General features: G+C 40.7%; 1 protein-coding gene across 2 annotated transcripts in view; it reads right to left on the bottom strand.

The window, feature by feature from the left end:
- Positions 1-5427: 5427 nt before the first annotated feature.
- The window catches only part of SMC5 (structural maintenance of chromosomes 5), a 61749-nt gene continuing 48393 nt past the window's right edge, over positions 5428-18783 (bottom strand). For both annotated transcript variants that reach the window (XM_048931285.1, XM_048931286.1), the window contains exons 18-24: positions 15366-15491; positions 11326-11421; positions 10848-10952; positions 10555-10674; positions 8200-8379; positions 8004-8099; positions 5428-5996 (exon numbers count right to left, since the gene is read on the bottom strand). In XM_048931285.1, coding sequence (XP_048787242.1) covers positions 5856-5996; positions 8004-8099; positions 8200-8379; positions 10555-10674; positions 10848-10952; positions 11326-11421; positions 15366-15491 — 864 coding nt within the window. In that variant the 3' untranslated portion in view covers positions 5428-5855. The remainder of the gene's footprint in view (positions 5997-8003; positions 8100-8199; positions 8380-10554; positions 10675-10847; positions 10953-11325; positions 11422-15365; positions 15492-18783) is intronic.

Raw genomic sequence — 18783 nt, 5'->3', positions numbered from 1 at the left:
AACCCAAGTCCGTTTCCACAAGCTGTAAGAAGCAGTGTTTGAAGATAGCCCAGAAGCTCTACAAATGAAGCATCAGCCAGAAAGCTTACTAACAAGACAAGACAATTAGCATCAGCCATAAACAAGAGCCTCCAGTAGTATTAATTCTAAGTATTGCTAATTCTAAATAACATTTGCTATCAAGCCTACAGCAGACACATATTCTGGCCATCAGTAAGCACCTATCATATTTTTTCAGTAAGCAATTTGCAGCACACACTAGTTCTGTGCACCACATTATCTCTAACGCAAAAGCCTGTATGAATTCCCAGACAGCAACAGCCTTAATATATTTTATTTTTCTTTCAACAATATACAAGCTTTGAGTAATCACTGCAGTTGTGCAAGGGTCCCTCTTTAGTCTGGTGTGCTACTTCATGCAACTAAACGCTATTTTCTCACTACCAGTAGCATACATGCACAAGTAATATTTTCAGTCAAGAAAAACAGTGCTGAAAGGTGATTTACACATGCTTTTGAATATTCGTTTACTCAAAATTGTTTTATTTCTCACAGTAAGTCACAATTTCCATGCTGCTTCTCTTTGTGCCTCAAAATGTGAGCAGACACAGGTGCTTCCCACAGGTCATGGATACAAGATCATATTCTTCAGCTGGCCTGAACAGGAAGGAGTACCTGTTTTGGAGAAAACCCAAATTCTATTTTGGCTTTCAGAATGCTTTGGGTTCTTTCCACTTCTGTAATTTTGAAGTAATCTACTGATCAAGAAAAGCTGAATACTATATGCATATTTAATCTAAACTCCTACTCATCCCCTCCTCTTCAAAATCATACTGAAATTATTGTTACTCATTTTTCTAGGAAGCATGTCCAAGGAGCTTATTAGCAGTAGCAAAGCATAAGAACAGCAAGAAAGCTGGCACCAATTAAGTGCTCAATACACAAGTTAAGGAATGCTAAGGAATACTACAGCTACACTCAGTCACTTAATGTGGATTTTCATGCCTTAATACAGTATCTAGTCCAAAATACTTATTTGTAAGCCGTAAAAGTCCTTATGATGGATGAGGACATGCTTGTCACTTGAATTAGCAGGCTACCAACTGCAACATGTGTATTGTGCAACAGTGAGGCACACTGTTGCAACCTGCAGCATATTTGCAAATAGCACCAGCTGTTTTTAAACACAATGTATGTTTCATGGCTCTTTCTTAAAAGCTTTAGCTAGCAGATCTGCTGAGAGGTGATGTTCCATTCATCAAGATTACACTGAACAATAGTGGTAACAGGTAGGATGAATCACAGTCATATTAGGATTGTAGCCAGATAATGTTACTATTGACTGAAGGTTCTGATTTTGACATCTCCAAAAAAGAAGTAAACACTCATAAATCCATCATTCACAAAATTACAGAACTGTGGGGGTTGAAACATTTCCTGAGATCAGAGGCACATTCCCTGCAGCAGGTGGCACTGGTAGGCATTCAGGCAGGTCTTCGGTACCTCGAGATATGGAGACTCCACAACCTCTGGTCAGCCTGTACTCTCTCAGTCTGACAGTAAAGTCAGTACGTTTGCGTGTAAAGTCAGTAAGTTTGTATGAAACTTGTGTTGCAATTTCTGCCCACTGCCCCTTGTTCTATGACTGCATGCCACTGAAAAGAGTCCACCCCCAACAATTTGACTTCTTCAGATGCTTATAAACGAAGATGAGATCTTCTCTCACTCTTCTCCCGGCTGGACAGTCCCAGGACTCTCACCCATTTTTTACAGGAGACGTTCCAGGCTCTCAGCTACCTTTGTTGCCCTCCACCGTACTCTCCCCAGTAGTTCTGTCTTCTTTAAGAAGACATAGAATTCTAGATGTGGAATCATCAGGACAGAGGGAAGGACCGCTTTGCTCAACTTGCTGGCCACGTCCTTCTAATTGCACCCCAGGGCACCACTGGCCTTCTTGGACACATGGGCATGCTGCTGGCTCATGTGCCCACTGAGACACTCAGGTCCTTTTCTACAGAGATCCCATCCAGCAGATTAGCCCCTGAACTGTACTGATGCATGCAGTTATGCCTCCCCAGGTGCAAAATTCTGTACTTGTTCTTGCTGATTCTGATCAGATTCTCCTTCACCTAACTCTCCAATCTATTCAGGTCTTGAATGGCAGCACAGACTCCTGATGCATAAGTCACTTATCCCAGCTTCGTATCAGCAACAGACTTGCTGAGGATGGACCCTTCACCTGCGTAATTTATGAAGATGCTGAGTAAGACTGTATCAAACAATGACTTCTAGGAACTCAGATACTTACAGACCTCCAACCAGACTATGGCACTAATGACAACCTGGCAGTCACACTGTTCATAGTCTACTTCATTGTCTGCTCTGTCTGATGCTCACAAGAATGCTGCTGTTAAATATCTTGCTGAAGCCAGTGTACACAACATCCACTGCTCTCCTTCCATCTACCCATCCGCTGATAACATCATAGGTGGCTACCAGGTTGGTCAAGCATGACTTCCCCTTTGTGAATCCATACTAACTACCTCTGATAACATTCTTCCAATTACTTTGAGATGGCACCCAGAACAAGATGTTCCACCACCTTTCCAGAGACAGAGGTGAGGATGACTTCCCTGTAATTTCCCTGATTGCCCTTCTTGGTCTTTTTGAAGAATAGTGTGATACAGTTAGTCCCTCCAGTCTTGAGGGACTTCTCCCATTCTCAAACAGCTTTCAAAGATGACAGAGTGGCTCAGCAGTCACCTCTGCCAGCTCCCTCAGCACACACAGGTACATCCCATTGGGGCCCATGGATTTGTGTGCAATGATTTGAAAACCAGAAATTGGTTGAAAGGCTGCAGGCAGAGGGTGGTCATCAATGGTTCTGAGTCCAGGTGGGGACCAGTAATGAGCAGCAGCCCCCAAGTTCTGTCTTGGGACTGGTGCTCTTTAACATCTTTATCAATGACATCGATGATGGAATCGAGTGCACCCTCAGCAAGTTTGCTGAGGACACCAAGCTGAGTGGTGCGGTTGACACAGTGGAAGGAAGGGATGCCATTCAGAGGGACCTCGAGAGGCTGGAAAGGTGGGCCTGCATGAACCTGATGAGGTTCAACACAGCAAAGTGCAGAGTTTTGCACTTGGGCCGGAGGAATCCCAGGCATCCACACAGACTGGAAGGAGCGGTGCTTGAGAGCAGCCCTGCAGAGAAGGACCTGGGTGGGGGTCTTGATGGATGAAAAACTTAACATGAGCCAGCAGTGTGCTCTTGCAGTTCGGAAGGCAAATGGTATCCTGGGCTCCATCAGAAGAGGGGTGGCCAGCAGGGACAGGGAGGTGATTGTCCCCCTGTCCTCTACTCTTGTGAGGCCCCACCCAGAGAACTGTGTCCAGGTCTGGAGCCCCCAGTACAAGAAAGACAGGGAGCTGTTGGAGAGGGTCCAGAGGAGAGCCATGAAGATCAGGGGACTGGAGCACCTCCACTACAAAGAGGGGCTGAGGGAGCTGGGCTTGTTCAGCCTGGAAAAGAGAAGATGCGGGGTGACCTCATTGCAGCCTTTCAGTACCTAAAGGGAGTCTACAAACAGGAGGGGAATCAACTCTTTGAAAGGGTGGGTAACTGCAGGACAAGGGGAAACGGTTTTAAGTTGAGGGATGGAAGGTTTAGGCTGGATGTCAGGGGGAAGTTCTTTACGGAGAGTGTTGAGGTGCTGGAACAGGCTGCCCAGAGAGGTTGTGGATGTGCTGTCACTGGTGGTGTTCAAGGCCAGATTGGATGGGGCCCTGGGCAGCCTGGTCTGGTATTGAATGTGGAGGCTGGTGGCCCTGCCTGTGGCAGGGGGGTTGGAGATTCATGATCCTTGAGGTCCCTTCCAACTCAGGCCATTCTGTGATTCTGTGATTTTGACTCGCTCTGTGATGAGATCCACCTTAACCAAGGGGGAAAATCTTCTATTACTCAGATTTGCAATTCTCTTTACCTGTGCACTGCAGTAGGCATGCATCCAGAGGACAGAATTTTTGAGACAGGATCAGAAGTATTGTTCTCCTGAAGTCAGACTAACTTTTCTACCTTGCTCAGACTGAAACACGAAAAAGAAAACACAATTCTAAGAAGAAACCCCATTAACTTCTACAATGACAGTACTAAGAACAGATAATCAGTGCTATTCAGGCACAGAAAAATTGAGTCCTAAGATAAGTATATGTAAGCAGTCTCACCTATTCAAGCACTGAAAACAAGCAGTACTTCTCATTAAGCGATCCTCAGAAAATAAAGATTTTTCCACTAAATTATAACAGTAATAAAAATTCACCTTACCTGTTCAAGATTATGAGAAGCCAAAGATTCTGAAGACCAAAGAACACATTTGAGGACAAATCTTGCCATAAAGCAGACAGACAGGCCTTGTACCCTCAATTATTTCAAGGATATTTTTGCAGCCCCCTAAATCCTTGGACTACAGCCCTAATTTTCACACTCATAACTTCTGTCAAATATGTGTGGACGGATGCTAATACTCACGGAGCTAATTGCAGGAACTCCACAGTCAGACAGGGCTCCACCATAGTTGTCAGTCTTTGACCTGCGATGCAGGTGTACACAGTTCATATCTAAAGGTTATTTTATTCAAAATAAGAATTCTTTACTTTTTGTGCTTGAAAACCTTCATATCTTGGCTTAAGTTTTGCAGTGAGTAACTTTATTTCTACTACCTCATTCTTGTGTGAAAATACCAGTTTTGTGGGCAGTTTACTGACAGGATGCTATTAAAAAAACCCCTCATTTAAAATCAAATGGACATCGAATTATGAATAGAATTCTACTTAGAGCTTCTTTCCTGGTGAAAAAGAGAATACTGCCTATTTTCAGATGTTCTCAAACTCACCTGTTTTCGTGTACATTTTAGATATCAGTCATTGTTTTCATCCATTTACAAAATCTGTAATACAACTAAAGAATTTGAAATGTATTTTAGGTATTCAATGTGCTACTGAATTGTATACAATGTTCTATGAAATTTACTTTCCAAGACTTAACACCTACTCTACTGATTAATTCTATAGTTAAGGATAAAAAGCTACTGTATGTACAATCACTCCAGCACAGCTAAACACTGCTCATACCCAGTTTTACTTTAAAATAGTTACACATCACTGAGTTTCATCTCTGCAAACTAACAAGCTCACGGCTTCAACTGTTTCAAAAACACCTGGCTCTGTCACATCTTCTTGCTGTGAAAAATAAAGACCTTACCCTTCCAAGAATACAAAATTGCAACACTGGCTAAAATATAATTACAATAATGAAGTACATTACCAGTCTACTCACCATATATACATAAAATAGACATACATAAGTCTATTTTCACAAAGCAAAAAACAATGCACAGCTACTTACACACAATTATCTTCTCACACATCTTCTGTTTCATTTGTTTATTCATTCAAAAACGTTCCATTTCAGTTGGAAAAGTTGGGGAACATCCTTAACTTTGTGAGGGGAATACAGTTTAATAAAAGTAAACTCCAAACTTTTAGAAAAACAAACATCAGTTTAGTCCAACATAACCTAGAACAATTAAACATATTTTTTATATTACTGAAAGTAATAAAATAAAGAAACTTCCTTTTTATTTAAAATATTATTTAAACAAGCCACTATGAAAGATATAAAAAAAATCATGCATTTCAAATCCAATGTATTTTTACAAATCTCTTAAGAATTGACCCTTTGCAGTTTCTCATCTTTTACAATTTCTGAAGATCTGAATGACTGATGTTATAAAATATTCTATAAAAACACCAAATATTTTATATACGTGTGTATATGCATATATATAGTGTGTGTATCACTGTTCATCCGTCCTTCCAAGCCGCCGCCGCCGCCTACAGAAAGTCTTTAAGTTCCATTTGTTTGCCTCCACCATAAAAGGTCCATTGTAGACAAACAGCAACGTCATCCTTTCATTGTAAGTGAGATTCTGCAAGAGCTGGGGAAAAACACAAAAGTCAAAGTTTAAACAGCCAGAAAAGACCACGTTCCCCATTACCTAGAAGCAGTGAAGAAGGTTAATGTAAAGCTTATACCTTAAAAGGTCAACACTACAGGATGAATTTCCTAATTTTTCTGACAGATGATGTATAGTTTCTTCCCAGAAACCCCCAAAGAGGCTGTACGTATAACTCAGGTGATTTACATGTTGCACTTGTTTCTTACTATGAAAAAAAGTTTCTATCTGTATCTTCTTGCGGTGAATGAAGTCTTTGCTTACTTGCCCTATCCAGGATTACCTAATTTTAGATTACTTTGACCCGTAATCTTGCTCTCTAGAAAAAAAACAATCATTCCCTACATGATAGCTATTTGTATCATAGTTTGATATTACAAACACTGACTTTCAAACCCAGGACTCACTGCTTAAGAAATACACTCACTCATTCTGTCAGTGAATCACAGTTATCCAGAATGCAACTTTCCTTATCTTTATTTACATGAGGTGGTATTTCAATACAATTCCTTCCAGTAGGCCATTACAGCTTCAACATCTGGTTATCATCTACTCATGACTGATTTTACTGAAAATCTGTTTATGAAAAAAAGCACCAAAAAATCCCAAAGAAACCAAAAATACAATATGGTCCAACAAAAACCTCAATATTTTCTCTTCATAACAGCATGACGCTGCTGAACCATGGTACTACACACTCTTTGATCTTCTTTTTACCATAAATGTTAGACTTTTTTAAACTCTGAAGTTTCTTCTTGCCTCTCATTTTTGCTCTGATTTTTGACTAACTTTGCAAATTCAATTTTTTCCCCTTGTCTATTCTTCATAATTTCACAACGAGCTCAACTTTTAAAACAGACTCCGAATCCTCAGTCATCTTCTATAGCCCCCACACATGAGAAGCACTTCTACTGGTAGAGCTATACTTTCAGTATCCATTCAAATGACTGCTGTTCCTCAAAGTAAGAAAGAGAAAAGTAGAACGAATGATAAGGACAGAAATCACAGAAATGCAAAATGAGACAGATATACACAACAAGACACTCAAAAATAACACAACAAAGAAATGACCGCCTGTGTGGAGATAAGTGAACCGCAATATCAAAAGGAATAACAAGCATCACCTTCCCTCTATTTTTATTTATTTTAGGTAACTGCTATAGCTGGCTTTTCTTAGGTCTTTCAATTGTTCTTTAAAGGAAAGAATAGCACATAATACCCCATATTTTTTTAAATGCAGCAAAAGTGGGGATATAGGAAAACTGACATCTTAATAAGAAGTATAAGGCCCATTCTTGTCACCCTGGCATACAAATTATTTCTAGTGGTTCTAACTGCCCTGTGTTAGTTGAATCAGCCCCTGTTCAAAACACAGCTGAACTGCCATCCTATCTGATAGCCTTTTCAAGCTACATCATCAAACTCAGAAAGTTAACTGCTGGTTTTTTTGTTTGTTTTAACCTATATACCTGTTTGAGCACTGGCTGTTCCTGACTGAAAAGTCCTTTTCAAGCCATTTTCCATGCTGCTTAACACTGACCCTTTCTGTGCTTCTAAGCCCCTACTAGTCATCAGAGTTTCCTCCATGACTGTGAAACATCTCCTCATCTTCTGAGCCCAGCAGCACTTGCCAGTAACACTAGCCTTTTCCACAGTCATGTTTGGAAACTGGTCTCTGTTTCAAGGACATTTGTGTTTTAGGTTAAAGCATTACATTTGACAGCCTTGTTACAACGTACCCTATTTACCAGAGCCTACCTCAAGCCAGACACACAGAATGTCATCGTTATGATGGCATGAGTTTTCACACATACATGTTATGTGAATTCCTGGCAAAACGGTCCTTAAAATTGATAAATTCTGCTACAGTTACTCATTTAATATTACTCCTTTAGGTAACACAAATCAAAGTTACTCTGTGTTTATAGAGAATCTGTCACACAAAGTTAAGCTCTCCTACACACAAAACTTTCATTTTCAGCCACATACCTTGGGTGTAATTAAGAAGTACTGTGATGTGCTTTCTTTACAAGCAGTTTTCACAAACATTTCAAAAACTCTTCTTTCATTCACTGGATCCATGCCCTTAAAGGAAAAAAATAAAAAAATAAAAAAGGCTGTTCTCTCTACTATTTCATAAGTATCTGTATAATATGTGATTATTTACTGCACAATTGATCCTCACCTGATTTATTTCATCTACAACCCTGAAAGGACACCTGTTCAGTTCCTGTAGAGCCATCAGGTACAAGACAGTTGAAACACTTTTCTCACCTCCACTCTGATGATACGGAGTCAATTCATGAAGATCAGTGAAGTTATGGAATTTGACTCTTATGCGAATTCCGTATTTGTCGTACTCCTCCTACAAAAGTCAGACCACTCTTTCAGAGAAAACATTTTTCCTTATATCCGACCTGAATCCTTATGTCCCAACCTGGCACAACTCAAGGCCACTCCCTCTCCAATGTCACAAGAATATTCATAACAACAGCACTACTGTCTAGAGGGTTCTCCTCTCATGTTTACAGATAAGGGCAAAAGAGTCTTCTGAAAAGTAGGAAGATATGAAACTCAAGAACTAGAAGACATTTTTTGTTTCTTGCATTATGGATGTAGATCCCTTGAGGAAAAAGCTTTACTCATTGGTACAGTAATACTAGTTAACCTCTCAAACTAGTTTTGACACCTTCCCAAGTAAAAAGGCCAAGACCTTCAAAGGAGATAGAAGGCATTTATCTTGGAGCAGCCCTCATATTTCATTATGTTGTCCCATGAATTCAGAGACAGATGTTGGTGCCATGGCAGTAGAATTTGAATCTTCCACCAGTATTCCATTACGTGCTTTTGCTGTGCAACAGATGGCAGCAGAGGGGCACTCAGACTGAATGGTGTTTAACATGGGAGCGCGTTTCAACCATAGAATGGCTGAGGTTGGAAAGGATCCTTTAAAGATTCTTGAGCTCTTTCAAAAGTTGTGACTGAATTCTCCCATGGGGAAAAAAATTGTACCTACGGACATTTATCGACACCCACTGAACATTTATGGAGACAAAACAGTGGATGCTAGCACAGTGAGGCACTGGATCACCTCTGCTAGTACAAACTTTCACAAGCGTGGCATGCAGGTTCTTGTTCATCACTAGTGAAAATTAATATCTAATGGTGGTGACTATGATGAAAAACAGTGTTCTGTAGCTGAGAATTTGCTCTATCAAATTGTGTTATTGTGCTCTTTTATCTGTAGTAATTTTCATGGAAATAAATAGGAGGCAGTACTTTCAGAGCAAACTACATACTTAGCCCCAATTCACTTTGCTTTTAAACTGCTTTACTGTTTTTCTCTGCATTCTTTTCCACTTTGTTTTTAGGTAAAGGATGGTATTTGTGTAAAAGAGAACTGTCTTTGTAAATAACTTCCTGAAGAATTGAAAAGCCCCTTCTCTTTTTATGCCCCACCACTTCATACTAGCTCTGATACACTCTTAAGCACTGTTCACATACAAAACTTTTCCAGTTACTGTTTTGTCCCAGACAGTAAGTAACATTTCACATATTTTTAGAGCTGCTGGAGTAATTTACTGCAAAACAAAAAAAAACAGAAAAAAAAAAAAAAAGAAAAGAAGTACATCAACTATTAATGCTGCAAAATGCACGCAGTACCTAAAAAAAAGAATATTTAAGGTCACCATTACAGCAGTTAGTTTAAAACAAAACAACCAATTTCTCTTCAACTCACTACAATGAATATCACTCACTCCCCAAAGTATCACTGGAGCTTAAAACTTTTCATCAGAGGTTAAGCGTCAGTAATGATGCAACAGGCCGATTGCTACTGCTTCAAAACAGTCAAAATGCCAAAAGCTGAGAAAAACCATAGACAGAATTAAATCATTAAAACTGTACCAGCTTTTAGCCACTAAATCGTAATAGAATAGCAAAATCAGCAACAACATATACACACAGAAGTATATTAATAACATAACAGATTTACAGGTAAAGTAAATGCAGTGCCTCTCACTGAGCCTTGTAAAAGAGTATACAAGAGTATAAAGAGAATATATGTTAAGAGTAACAGAGAAGGAAAAAAAATCAGAACTGAAACGCACAGTTCCACCTAATACAGTAAAAAGAAGGAAACGCAGACAATGCTCTGAAATTTCAGATCATGCACTGCTCACTCACTGCTTTCCCTGAAGGCTATTGTTTTGGCAGAATGTAGAAGCACTTTCAGAAATTCAAGACCTAAAAGAGCATTCTCAAAATGAATCTTTCATGAAAAGAATAAAAACAATTCTGTGTTTGAGAATGCTGCATAATTTATTCAACTGTATGAAGCATCCAAACATCCACGAGTTGAACTCCTATGCAACTGAATAACAACTCATTTTCATTTTATCAGATTTATCAGTCAGTTCTAGCACACCGGTTAAAAAAACAGACCTTAAACAACATCTTCCCTACAATCCAAATAAATACTGATTAAATAACAAATTACCAAGCGAATGCGATATTCTTCTAGGTGAAAACTCAGTCATACCTCATTTTCCACATGAAGATCAACTTCACCAACACTTTCCATAGAACTAAAGAAGCCACTGAATTTCTCATTAATGCTCTCAACCATCTTTTTCAAGGGGTTTAACCATCTTTCTTTTATCTGGAAGTGAAAACATCCATGTAAAATAATTTTCTGTGATTTTTCTTTAGATATCAATAAAAAATATCATAATTACAGAAGCTAACATCTCACTTTATGCTCAGTTATTTTTGTACTCATGTTCTATTCAGATGAAGACATACTAATACAGAATTGCTAATTTCAACTATTACCTCTGAAATACTTTGCTTATAGTTATCCAATTCCTTTTTATTTTCTTCTATATCTTCCATCAACTTTTGTATTTCCTCCATTTGCTTACTGCATTCTTCAACAACCTTTTAGAATAAGAATGGAAAGTATAGACAATGTTTACCAACTCTAACAGGAATTGTAAAAATATTATCCTGCTCAAACACAATCATGTAACTGTTACACTGTACAGTGAACAAGACATTTCCAGCTTCAAGGCACATAAACTGTATTTCTTATTTCAGGTTACTGTAACTTTTAAAAAGAAAAAACAGGCACAGAACACACTGTTCTTTAGGAAGAACCTACTTACAATTCTAATAGATGCAGATCTGGCATTTACACACATTGTTTCTGCTGTCTAGCTTATTAAACCAAGAAATCTAGTACAGAGTGGAAGTAAGTACAATACGGGTGGAAGAAAAGGGAAAGAGGGTGGAGAGAAAGAAGTGAACATACTGAAGCACTCAGGCCTGTGAAACAGGAGACCCTTGATTTCTCTTCATTCAGAAAAGCATCTATTTCCTCCAGTGTGTTTGGAAGAGTCTGAAAAGCCTAGAAGAGAAAAGATGTGTGCATTTTACATCAGTGGTAATGAAGAGCTCATTTGCTAAAAAGAATTCAATAAGCCAGCAAACATTTAATTACTTTTTTTCAGGATGCCTCATGTTCAAAATTTTAACACAGCAACATTTCCTCACAAACTCTTCTGGACAGAGAATTACGTCCACAATGCCTATCAGAGATACACAATTAATTGCTCCTTGTTTGCTAACTTGTGTAGATACAGGCACTCAGACGCAGCTTAAGCCAGGGCTATGTTACTTAGGCTGTACAAATGCTGCCAACGGCTGTAAAGAACTTCAGGCAGGTAACCAGACAGCCCAGCTTCAAGTGCTTTCACGTTACTCCCTTTAAGCAAGAAGCTAGAATAATACGGTCTTGAACTCTTTCTGTGAATACAAACCTAAAAATTTGAATTGAGATTTCAGATGATTTTTTCTTTTCCCTACGCACAGAACAAAGTCAGAGTAACCCAGCTCTAACAGTCTCGCTACTGGAAGATGCTTTAGAAGACCAAATAGAATGACAGGATTGTTAAAATTGAAAAAGATGACTCAGATCACCTAGTCTGACTGTCAACTCACCACCACCATGCCCACTAAAACATGTCCTTAAGAGCCTCATCTACACATTTTTTAAACGTCTCCAGGGAAGGTGATTCCAACACTTCCTTGTGCAGCTTGTTCCAATGCTTACTCACTCTTTCAGAAAATAATTTTTTTCTAATATCCAACCTGAACCCCTCTCTGGAGCAGCTTAAGAATGAGAGGTAATGGACTATCTCTAATTACCTAGGAAAAAAGGACAAGTCCCATCTTGTCCCAACCACTTCTCAGGCAGTTGCAGAGAACAATAAGGTCTTCCCTGAGCTTCTTTTCAGACTGTTGTACTACAGAATGGCCTGGGTTGAAAAGGACTTCAAAGATAATTTAGTTACAACTGACTGTAGGCAGGGTCTCCAACCACCAGACTGCCCAGAGCCACACTCAGCTTGGCCTCAAATGCCTCCAGGGATGGGGCATTCACAACCTCCCTGGGCAACCTGTTTCAGTGCCCCACTACCTTCTGTATGAAAAACTTCCTCCTAATATCTAACCTGAATCTCCCATTCCCCCTTGTCGTGTCACTATCAAACCTTGTAAGAAGCTGTTTCCCCTTGCTCCCTTCTAATATTGGAAGGCCACAATGAGCCTTATCCCCAGAGCCTTCTCTTCTGCAAGGTAAACAAGCCCAGTTCCCTCAACCTTTCTCCATAGGAGAGGTGCTCCAGCCCTCTGATCATCTTAGTGGCCCTCCTCTGGACCCATTCCAAGAGCTCTACATCTTTCTCGTGCTGGGGGCCCCAGGCCTGGATGCAGTACTCCAGATGGGTCCCCACAAGAGCTGAGTACTGAGGCACAATCACTTCCCTCTCCCTACTGACCATTGCTCTTTTAATGTAGCCCAGAACACAGCTAGCCTTCTGGGCAGCAAGCGCACATTGCTGCCTCATGTCCAGGTTCTTGTCCAGTCCTCTGCAGAGCTTTTCTCAAGGGATTTTTCGTTCAGCCTGTATAAATACCTGGGACTGTCCCAGCCCACACACAGCACCTTGCACTTGGCCTCATTGAACCTCATTAGGTTCTTATGGGCACACTTCTCCAGCCTTCCAGGTACTTTTTGTTGGCTTCCCTTCTCTCCAATGTATGGACTGCACCACTCAGTTTGTTGTCATCTGCAAACTTGCTGAGCGTGCATTCAATTCCATTGTCTTTGTCACTGATGAAGATGCTGAAGAGCACTGGTCCCAAGACCAACCCCTGAAGAGATAGCTTGTGACCGGCCTCCAACCAGAAACAGATTGCAACCCTTTGGCTGCAACCAGCCAACCAGTTCATAATCCATAAAGTAGTTAATCTTTCAAATCCATACGTCTCCCATTTAGAGAGAAGGAAGAAGAACTAAACAACCCCAGTTCCTGTTGCCAGACCACATACAACTTATGCTTCACACCCTCCATCATATTCACAGGCCTTCTTTGGACACACTCCAGGGCCTCAACGTCTTGTAGCGTACTTTCCTACACTGACTACATTATTTCTGACACAAGCCAGGATGCTGCTGGCTTTCTTGACCACCTGAGCACACCACTGGCTCATGTTCAGCTGTCCGTTGACTAACATCCTCAGATCCTTCTCCTCTGTGCAGTTTTCCAGCCACACTGCCCCAAGCCTGTAGCACTGCATGGGGTTGTTGTGACCAAACTCCAGGACCCAATACTTGGTCTTTTTGAACCTCATACAATTGGCCTCGGCCTACTGATCCAGCCTATCCATTTCACTCTATAGGCCTTTCTATCCTCAGGCAGATTGACACTTTCTTCCAGCACTGTTTCATCTGCATACTTACTGAGGTTGCACTCCATCTCCTCATTCAGACCATCAATAAAGATACTAAACAGGACTGGCCCCAGGACTTAACCCTAGGAAACCCATACCTCATAACCAGTCAGCAGCTGGATTTAACTCCATTCACACCACTCTCTGGGCTCAGCCATCTAACCAGATTTTTATCCAGTGAAGACTACACGTCTCAGCCATGATCTGCCAGCTTCTCCAGGAGGATGCTGGGGAAGACCCTGTCAAGAGCTTTGCTAAAGTCTCTGCAGACTACATAAACAGCCTTACCCTCATCCTATGGACAGGTCACCTGGTCAAAGAAGATCAGGTTTCACAAAACTGTGCTGGCTAGGTCTGATCCTCTGGTTGTCACAGATGCTGCATGATTGCACTCAAAATTATCTGTTCCATGACTTTCCTCAACACAGACATCAGGCTGATAGGCCTGTAGCCCCCTCAATTCAATCTTTCTTGTAGATGAGCAACACATCTCCAGTCATATGGAACCTCCACAGGTGACCAGGGCCACACATAAATACTGGGAAGTGACTCGGAGAGCACTTCTGCCATCTTCTTCAGTACCTCTGGGTGGATCCCACCTTGCCCCATAGACTTGAGATCATTTAGGTGTAATAGCTAGTGACTAACTGATTTCTTCTGAATTATGGGCGGGGGTTATTCTGCTCCCCATGCCTGTCTTCCAGCTCAGGAGGCTGAGTACCCTGAGGATAACTGGTCTGACTATTAAAGACAGAAGGCAATGAGTTCCTAACCTGTTTCTTTACCCTTGGTGGTAATGTTCCCTGATGTATCCAATAAAGAATGGAACTTCTCTTTGGCACTCCTTTGGTCATTAATGTATTTGGAAAAACGTAACTTTTGTTATCTTTTTATAACAGTGGCCAGATTTAGTTCTAGTTAGACTTCTGCCTTTCTAATTTTCTCTCTGTATATAATAGCAACATCCTTGTACTCTTCCCAAGTTGCCTGTCCCTTCTTCCAAAAGTAGTACACTCTTTTTTAACCTAAGTCTTAGCAAAAGCTCTCTGTTCAGCTATGATGGCCTTCCCTGTCAGTTCATTTTCTGACACACAGTAACAGCCTGTCCTAGCACCTCTGAAGTCCTTCTTGAGGGATGTTTTGCCTTTCTGGATCCCTCTAGCCTTCGGAAATGTCTCCCAGGGGACTCTCCCAACCAACATCCTAAACAGCCCAAAGTCTGCCCTCCGGAAGTCCAGTGTAGTAGTTTTGCTGACTCCCCTTTTCAGACTTCACCATGAATGGAGAACTCCATCATTTTGTGGTCACTGTGCCTAAGATAGCTTCTGATCACCACATCTCCTTCTCTGTTCATAAAGAACAAATCAAGGAGGGATCTTCCCTTGGTAGGGAGGATCTTTACCAACAGTCGTCTTTACCAACAGTTTCAAGGTAACGTAAATGATCTTTGCTGGTACTTTCCAGTGTTAAGTACAAAGTATTACTTGCTGAAAAAATTAGAATGGTGTATGTTATCCAAAATATAAGAGAAATACAAAGATTTATTTTTGTGCATACCGTTTGAAACTCTTTTGGAAGATGCTGATCCAGATTCATATTGCACATCTGTCGAGCTTTTTTCAGCAACTCCTTGCAGTTCTCTGTAAGCATCCGCTTTCTCTCATCCAGTTCAAGAAAACGTTGCTGTTAGAAAATATATTAAAATACACATATATTTTACTTCACATTTCCTCTTGCTGGCCACTGTTGTCTATGAACTTTCATTAAGTTTGACTGATTCTTTAGAAATGCACTGAACATCTAAACTTTACAAGCTGTTGTCACACAGCTGAACTTCAGTTCTAACCAGTGGTGACAACAGCTTACCAGCAACAAATGCTATTGAAATCAATAAAGAAATCAGAAATCAAGACTGCACAAAATTAAAAAACAATCTTCATTTCAACAAGTAGAATTTAGTCTGGCTTTCTGTTCGAAGTCAACATACATGAAGGTAAATTAATCAAAAGCATTTTCTTGTAATATAACTAAATTTATTTTTCCTGTAGACATAGATACTTTTTTGTAGCTTCAATGTGTCTATTACTTGACAATTTTACACTAAATTTAAAAATAAACCAAAAAAACAAACTAAAAATAAACCAAAATATAACTACTTGTGAGCATTATGTTTTATTTGCCCCCATCTAATTGCATTATTTACATGGCAGAGATTACTTGAAACTGTACAGAATAAACCTCAATTACATAATTAGAAATCCTCCATTTGCTGTTTCATATTCTACTTCTGTTATGCAGCTAGCAAAATAGAAAAAAAACTCACAGTATTAAACCAACACTGAAAAGTAAGTGAAAAGCAGTTTTTGCTTTTGTACAGTCCTATGATTTTTGTAATGCAATGTGACTTACCGTAACAGCAGTTGAAAATTCAATTCAGAAAACACAACACTTATATAAAGCTCTAAGCTAAAGATTATCTTTAAAATTGGTATTCAAGCAAAAAACTTGGGAGAGTGCTTCTGACCCCACAACTCTCACTCATTTCCCTCTGCACACAGACCTGGCCTCACATCTGCTGCTTTGACACACAGAGTGGGACAACTGTAGAATAACTGTTACTGTCTCCCAGTTCAGGTGCACACAGCTGCAGAGAGCTGCAAGCTGCCAATTTAGAAGTGAAAAAGAGTACATACCTGAAGACTGAGTATTGAGTTCAAGTTATTTTACTCTACTGTTACTCAGTGACTGATTACACTTGCAATCCACCTTTTAATAGACAGTTACATAAGAGGCATTCACAAAATCCTAATTCAAAATCCATCTGAACACAATTTTGCTTCAGAATTTCCTTCTAGCAGTTTGAAAAGTCTAATCATATTCCTACACTTCAGAGTGCTTTATCTCCCCATTTTTAAAATTGTTTTGTATTTTAGTTAAATATCGCAGCCCTCCAGTGGGGGGGGAAAAAAAAAAAAAAAAAAAAAAAAAAAAAAAAAAAAAAAAAAAAAAAAAAGTTCTTTTAGAGTTTATACAGTTAGATATATATTTATTCCACATTTTACAAATACAAGACAGCCACTTACTTTCTAGCAATTTAATTAACTTTTATTTACTGAATGCAACAGATGTCATAGTAACAGATATGATCATGAAAGAATTTGGGTTATTGTTCTGTACGGCATGTATCAACTCAGAAGTCCTGTTGTCTCAAAACACAAAGGAAGCAGATTCTACATTAGACATAAATGTCCCACTGTCTTCATAACCACACCGTAAAGATTTTTCTACACTATCCTGGAGAAGTAAAGAAATGTCACATAGGCAAGAAAGGCTGGCTTTATTGCTACGCTGATAAGATAGGAATAAGTGGAGGATTGCCATCCTTTTTGCCAGAGCCAACATATTATTTCATTCTGGATTAACACAGATTAAACTGTACACCGCAATACTTACATTCTATTACATATCTGTGTATGTCCAATTGTACATCTGAAAACAGTACTTTAGGAACATTTTAGAAGCTTCTGAATTAAAACTAGTCTGTATTTTCAATCACAAAAATTTAAAAGCTGGTTGACTTCAGTAAGGTTGTGTTTGACCTCTTCATAACGAGGCAAAGGATCCACTGAAAGGCTACACAGCCATGCCGATCTGGTTGGTCAGCTTGAAGTACACACTGGTGATCTCAGCCACTGACAGCTGCTCATGGCACACCTTCCTGGCAGAGATCATGGGCACATACATGGCCAATAGGAAGTGGATGTGTGGGTACGGCACTAGATTGGTCTGGAACTCCATCAAATCAACGTTCAGAGCCCCATCAAAGTGCAGCGAGGCTGTGATGAAGGACACGATCTGCCCTATCAGCCTGTTGTTGGTGTAGGTTGGGCACTCAATGTCCACTCTTCCTGCAGAAGATGCAGTAGATGGCCCAGTTGTCCCCCATGAAGGTGCAGCTGGAATGCTCCGGCACGGTGTGGGAGATGAGGATGGAGTTGTAGGGCTCCACCACAGCCATGGACACCTGCAGGGCTGGGCAGATGGAGAACTCCAGCTTGGACTTCTTCCTGTAGTCAACTGAGAGGAGCTCCATCAGCAGCGAGGTGAAGTTGGAGCCAGTACTACACCCCAAGTTATGGACCACAAGGAAGCCCTGAAGCCCCATGCACTTGTCTGGCTTGCAGATGCGGTCCAGCACCAAGAGATCATCCTTGTCAATGTTGTAGTGCCCTTGGGTGTAGTTGGTGGCCGCATCCTCCTTGCCTGTAATTAACTGCTCAGGGTGGAAGAGCTGCCAGTACGTCCCCATGCTCACCTCACCTATCACTGTGAGCTCCAGGTCCACAAACACAGCGCAGGGCACGTGTTTGCCAGCCCACGTCTCACTGAAGAAGGTGTTGAAGGAGTCATCCCCCCCCTGCAGATGGTCTCATTGCTGGGTATCTGACTGTTGGTCTGGATACCATGCTCCAGGCAGTACAGCTCCCTGCAGGCAATGCATGCCCGCTTTGCCCATGTGGATGGAGATGCATTCACACATGGTAGCTGCTCGCTCTTCATTGGTGGTCAGGTTCTTCACCGTGTCTGCCAGGACCCAGAAGCTCTAGGTGTGGGTGAGAGGAGCTGATTCCGCCCCACTGTAACAGTGGAACAAGTCCAAGACCTCCACATTAAACTGAATGCACATAGGTCTATGGGGCCAGATGACATCTGTTTTAGGGCTCTGAGAAAGATGGCTGATGTGATTGCTGAGCTACTCTCCAACATACTTGAAAAATCATGGCTGCCCAGTGAAGTCCCCGGTGACTGGAAATAAGAACCATCACTCCCACTTTTAAGAAAGAGTTAAAGTATGACGTTGGGGAACTAAAGGCCGGTGAGCCTCAACTCTGTGGCCGGGAAGATCTTGAAACAGATCCATCTACAAGCTTTATTAAGGCACATACGAGACAAAGAGATGATTCAAGACAGCCAG

The sequence above is a fragment of the Lagopus muta genome, chromosome Z (assembly GCF_023343835.1).
Source record: "Lagopus muta isolate bLagMut1 chromosome Z, bLagMut1 primary, whole genome shotgun sequence".
NCBI lineage: Eukaryota > Metazoa > Chordata > Aves > Galliformes > Phasianidae > Lagopus > Lagopus muta.
The sequence above is the reverse complement of the archived record's forward strand: the minus strand, read 5'-3'. Positions and strand labels throughout refer to the sequence as shown.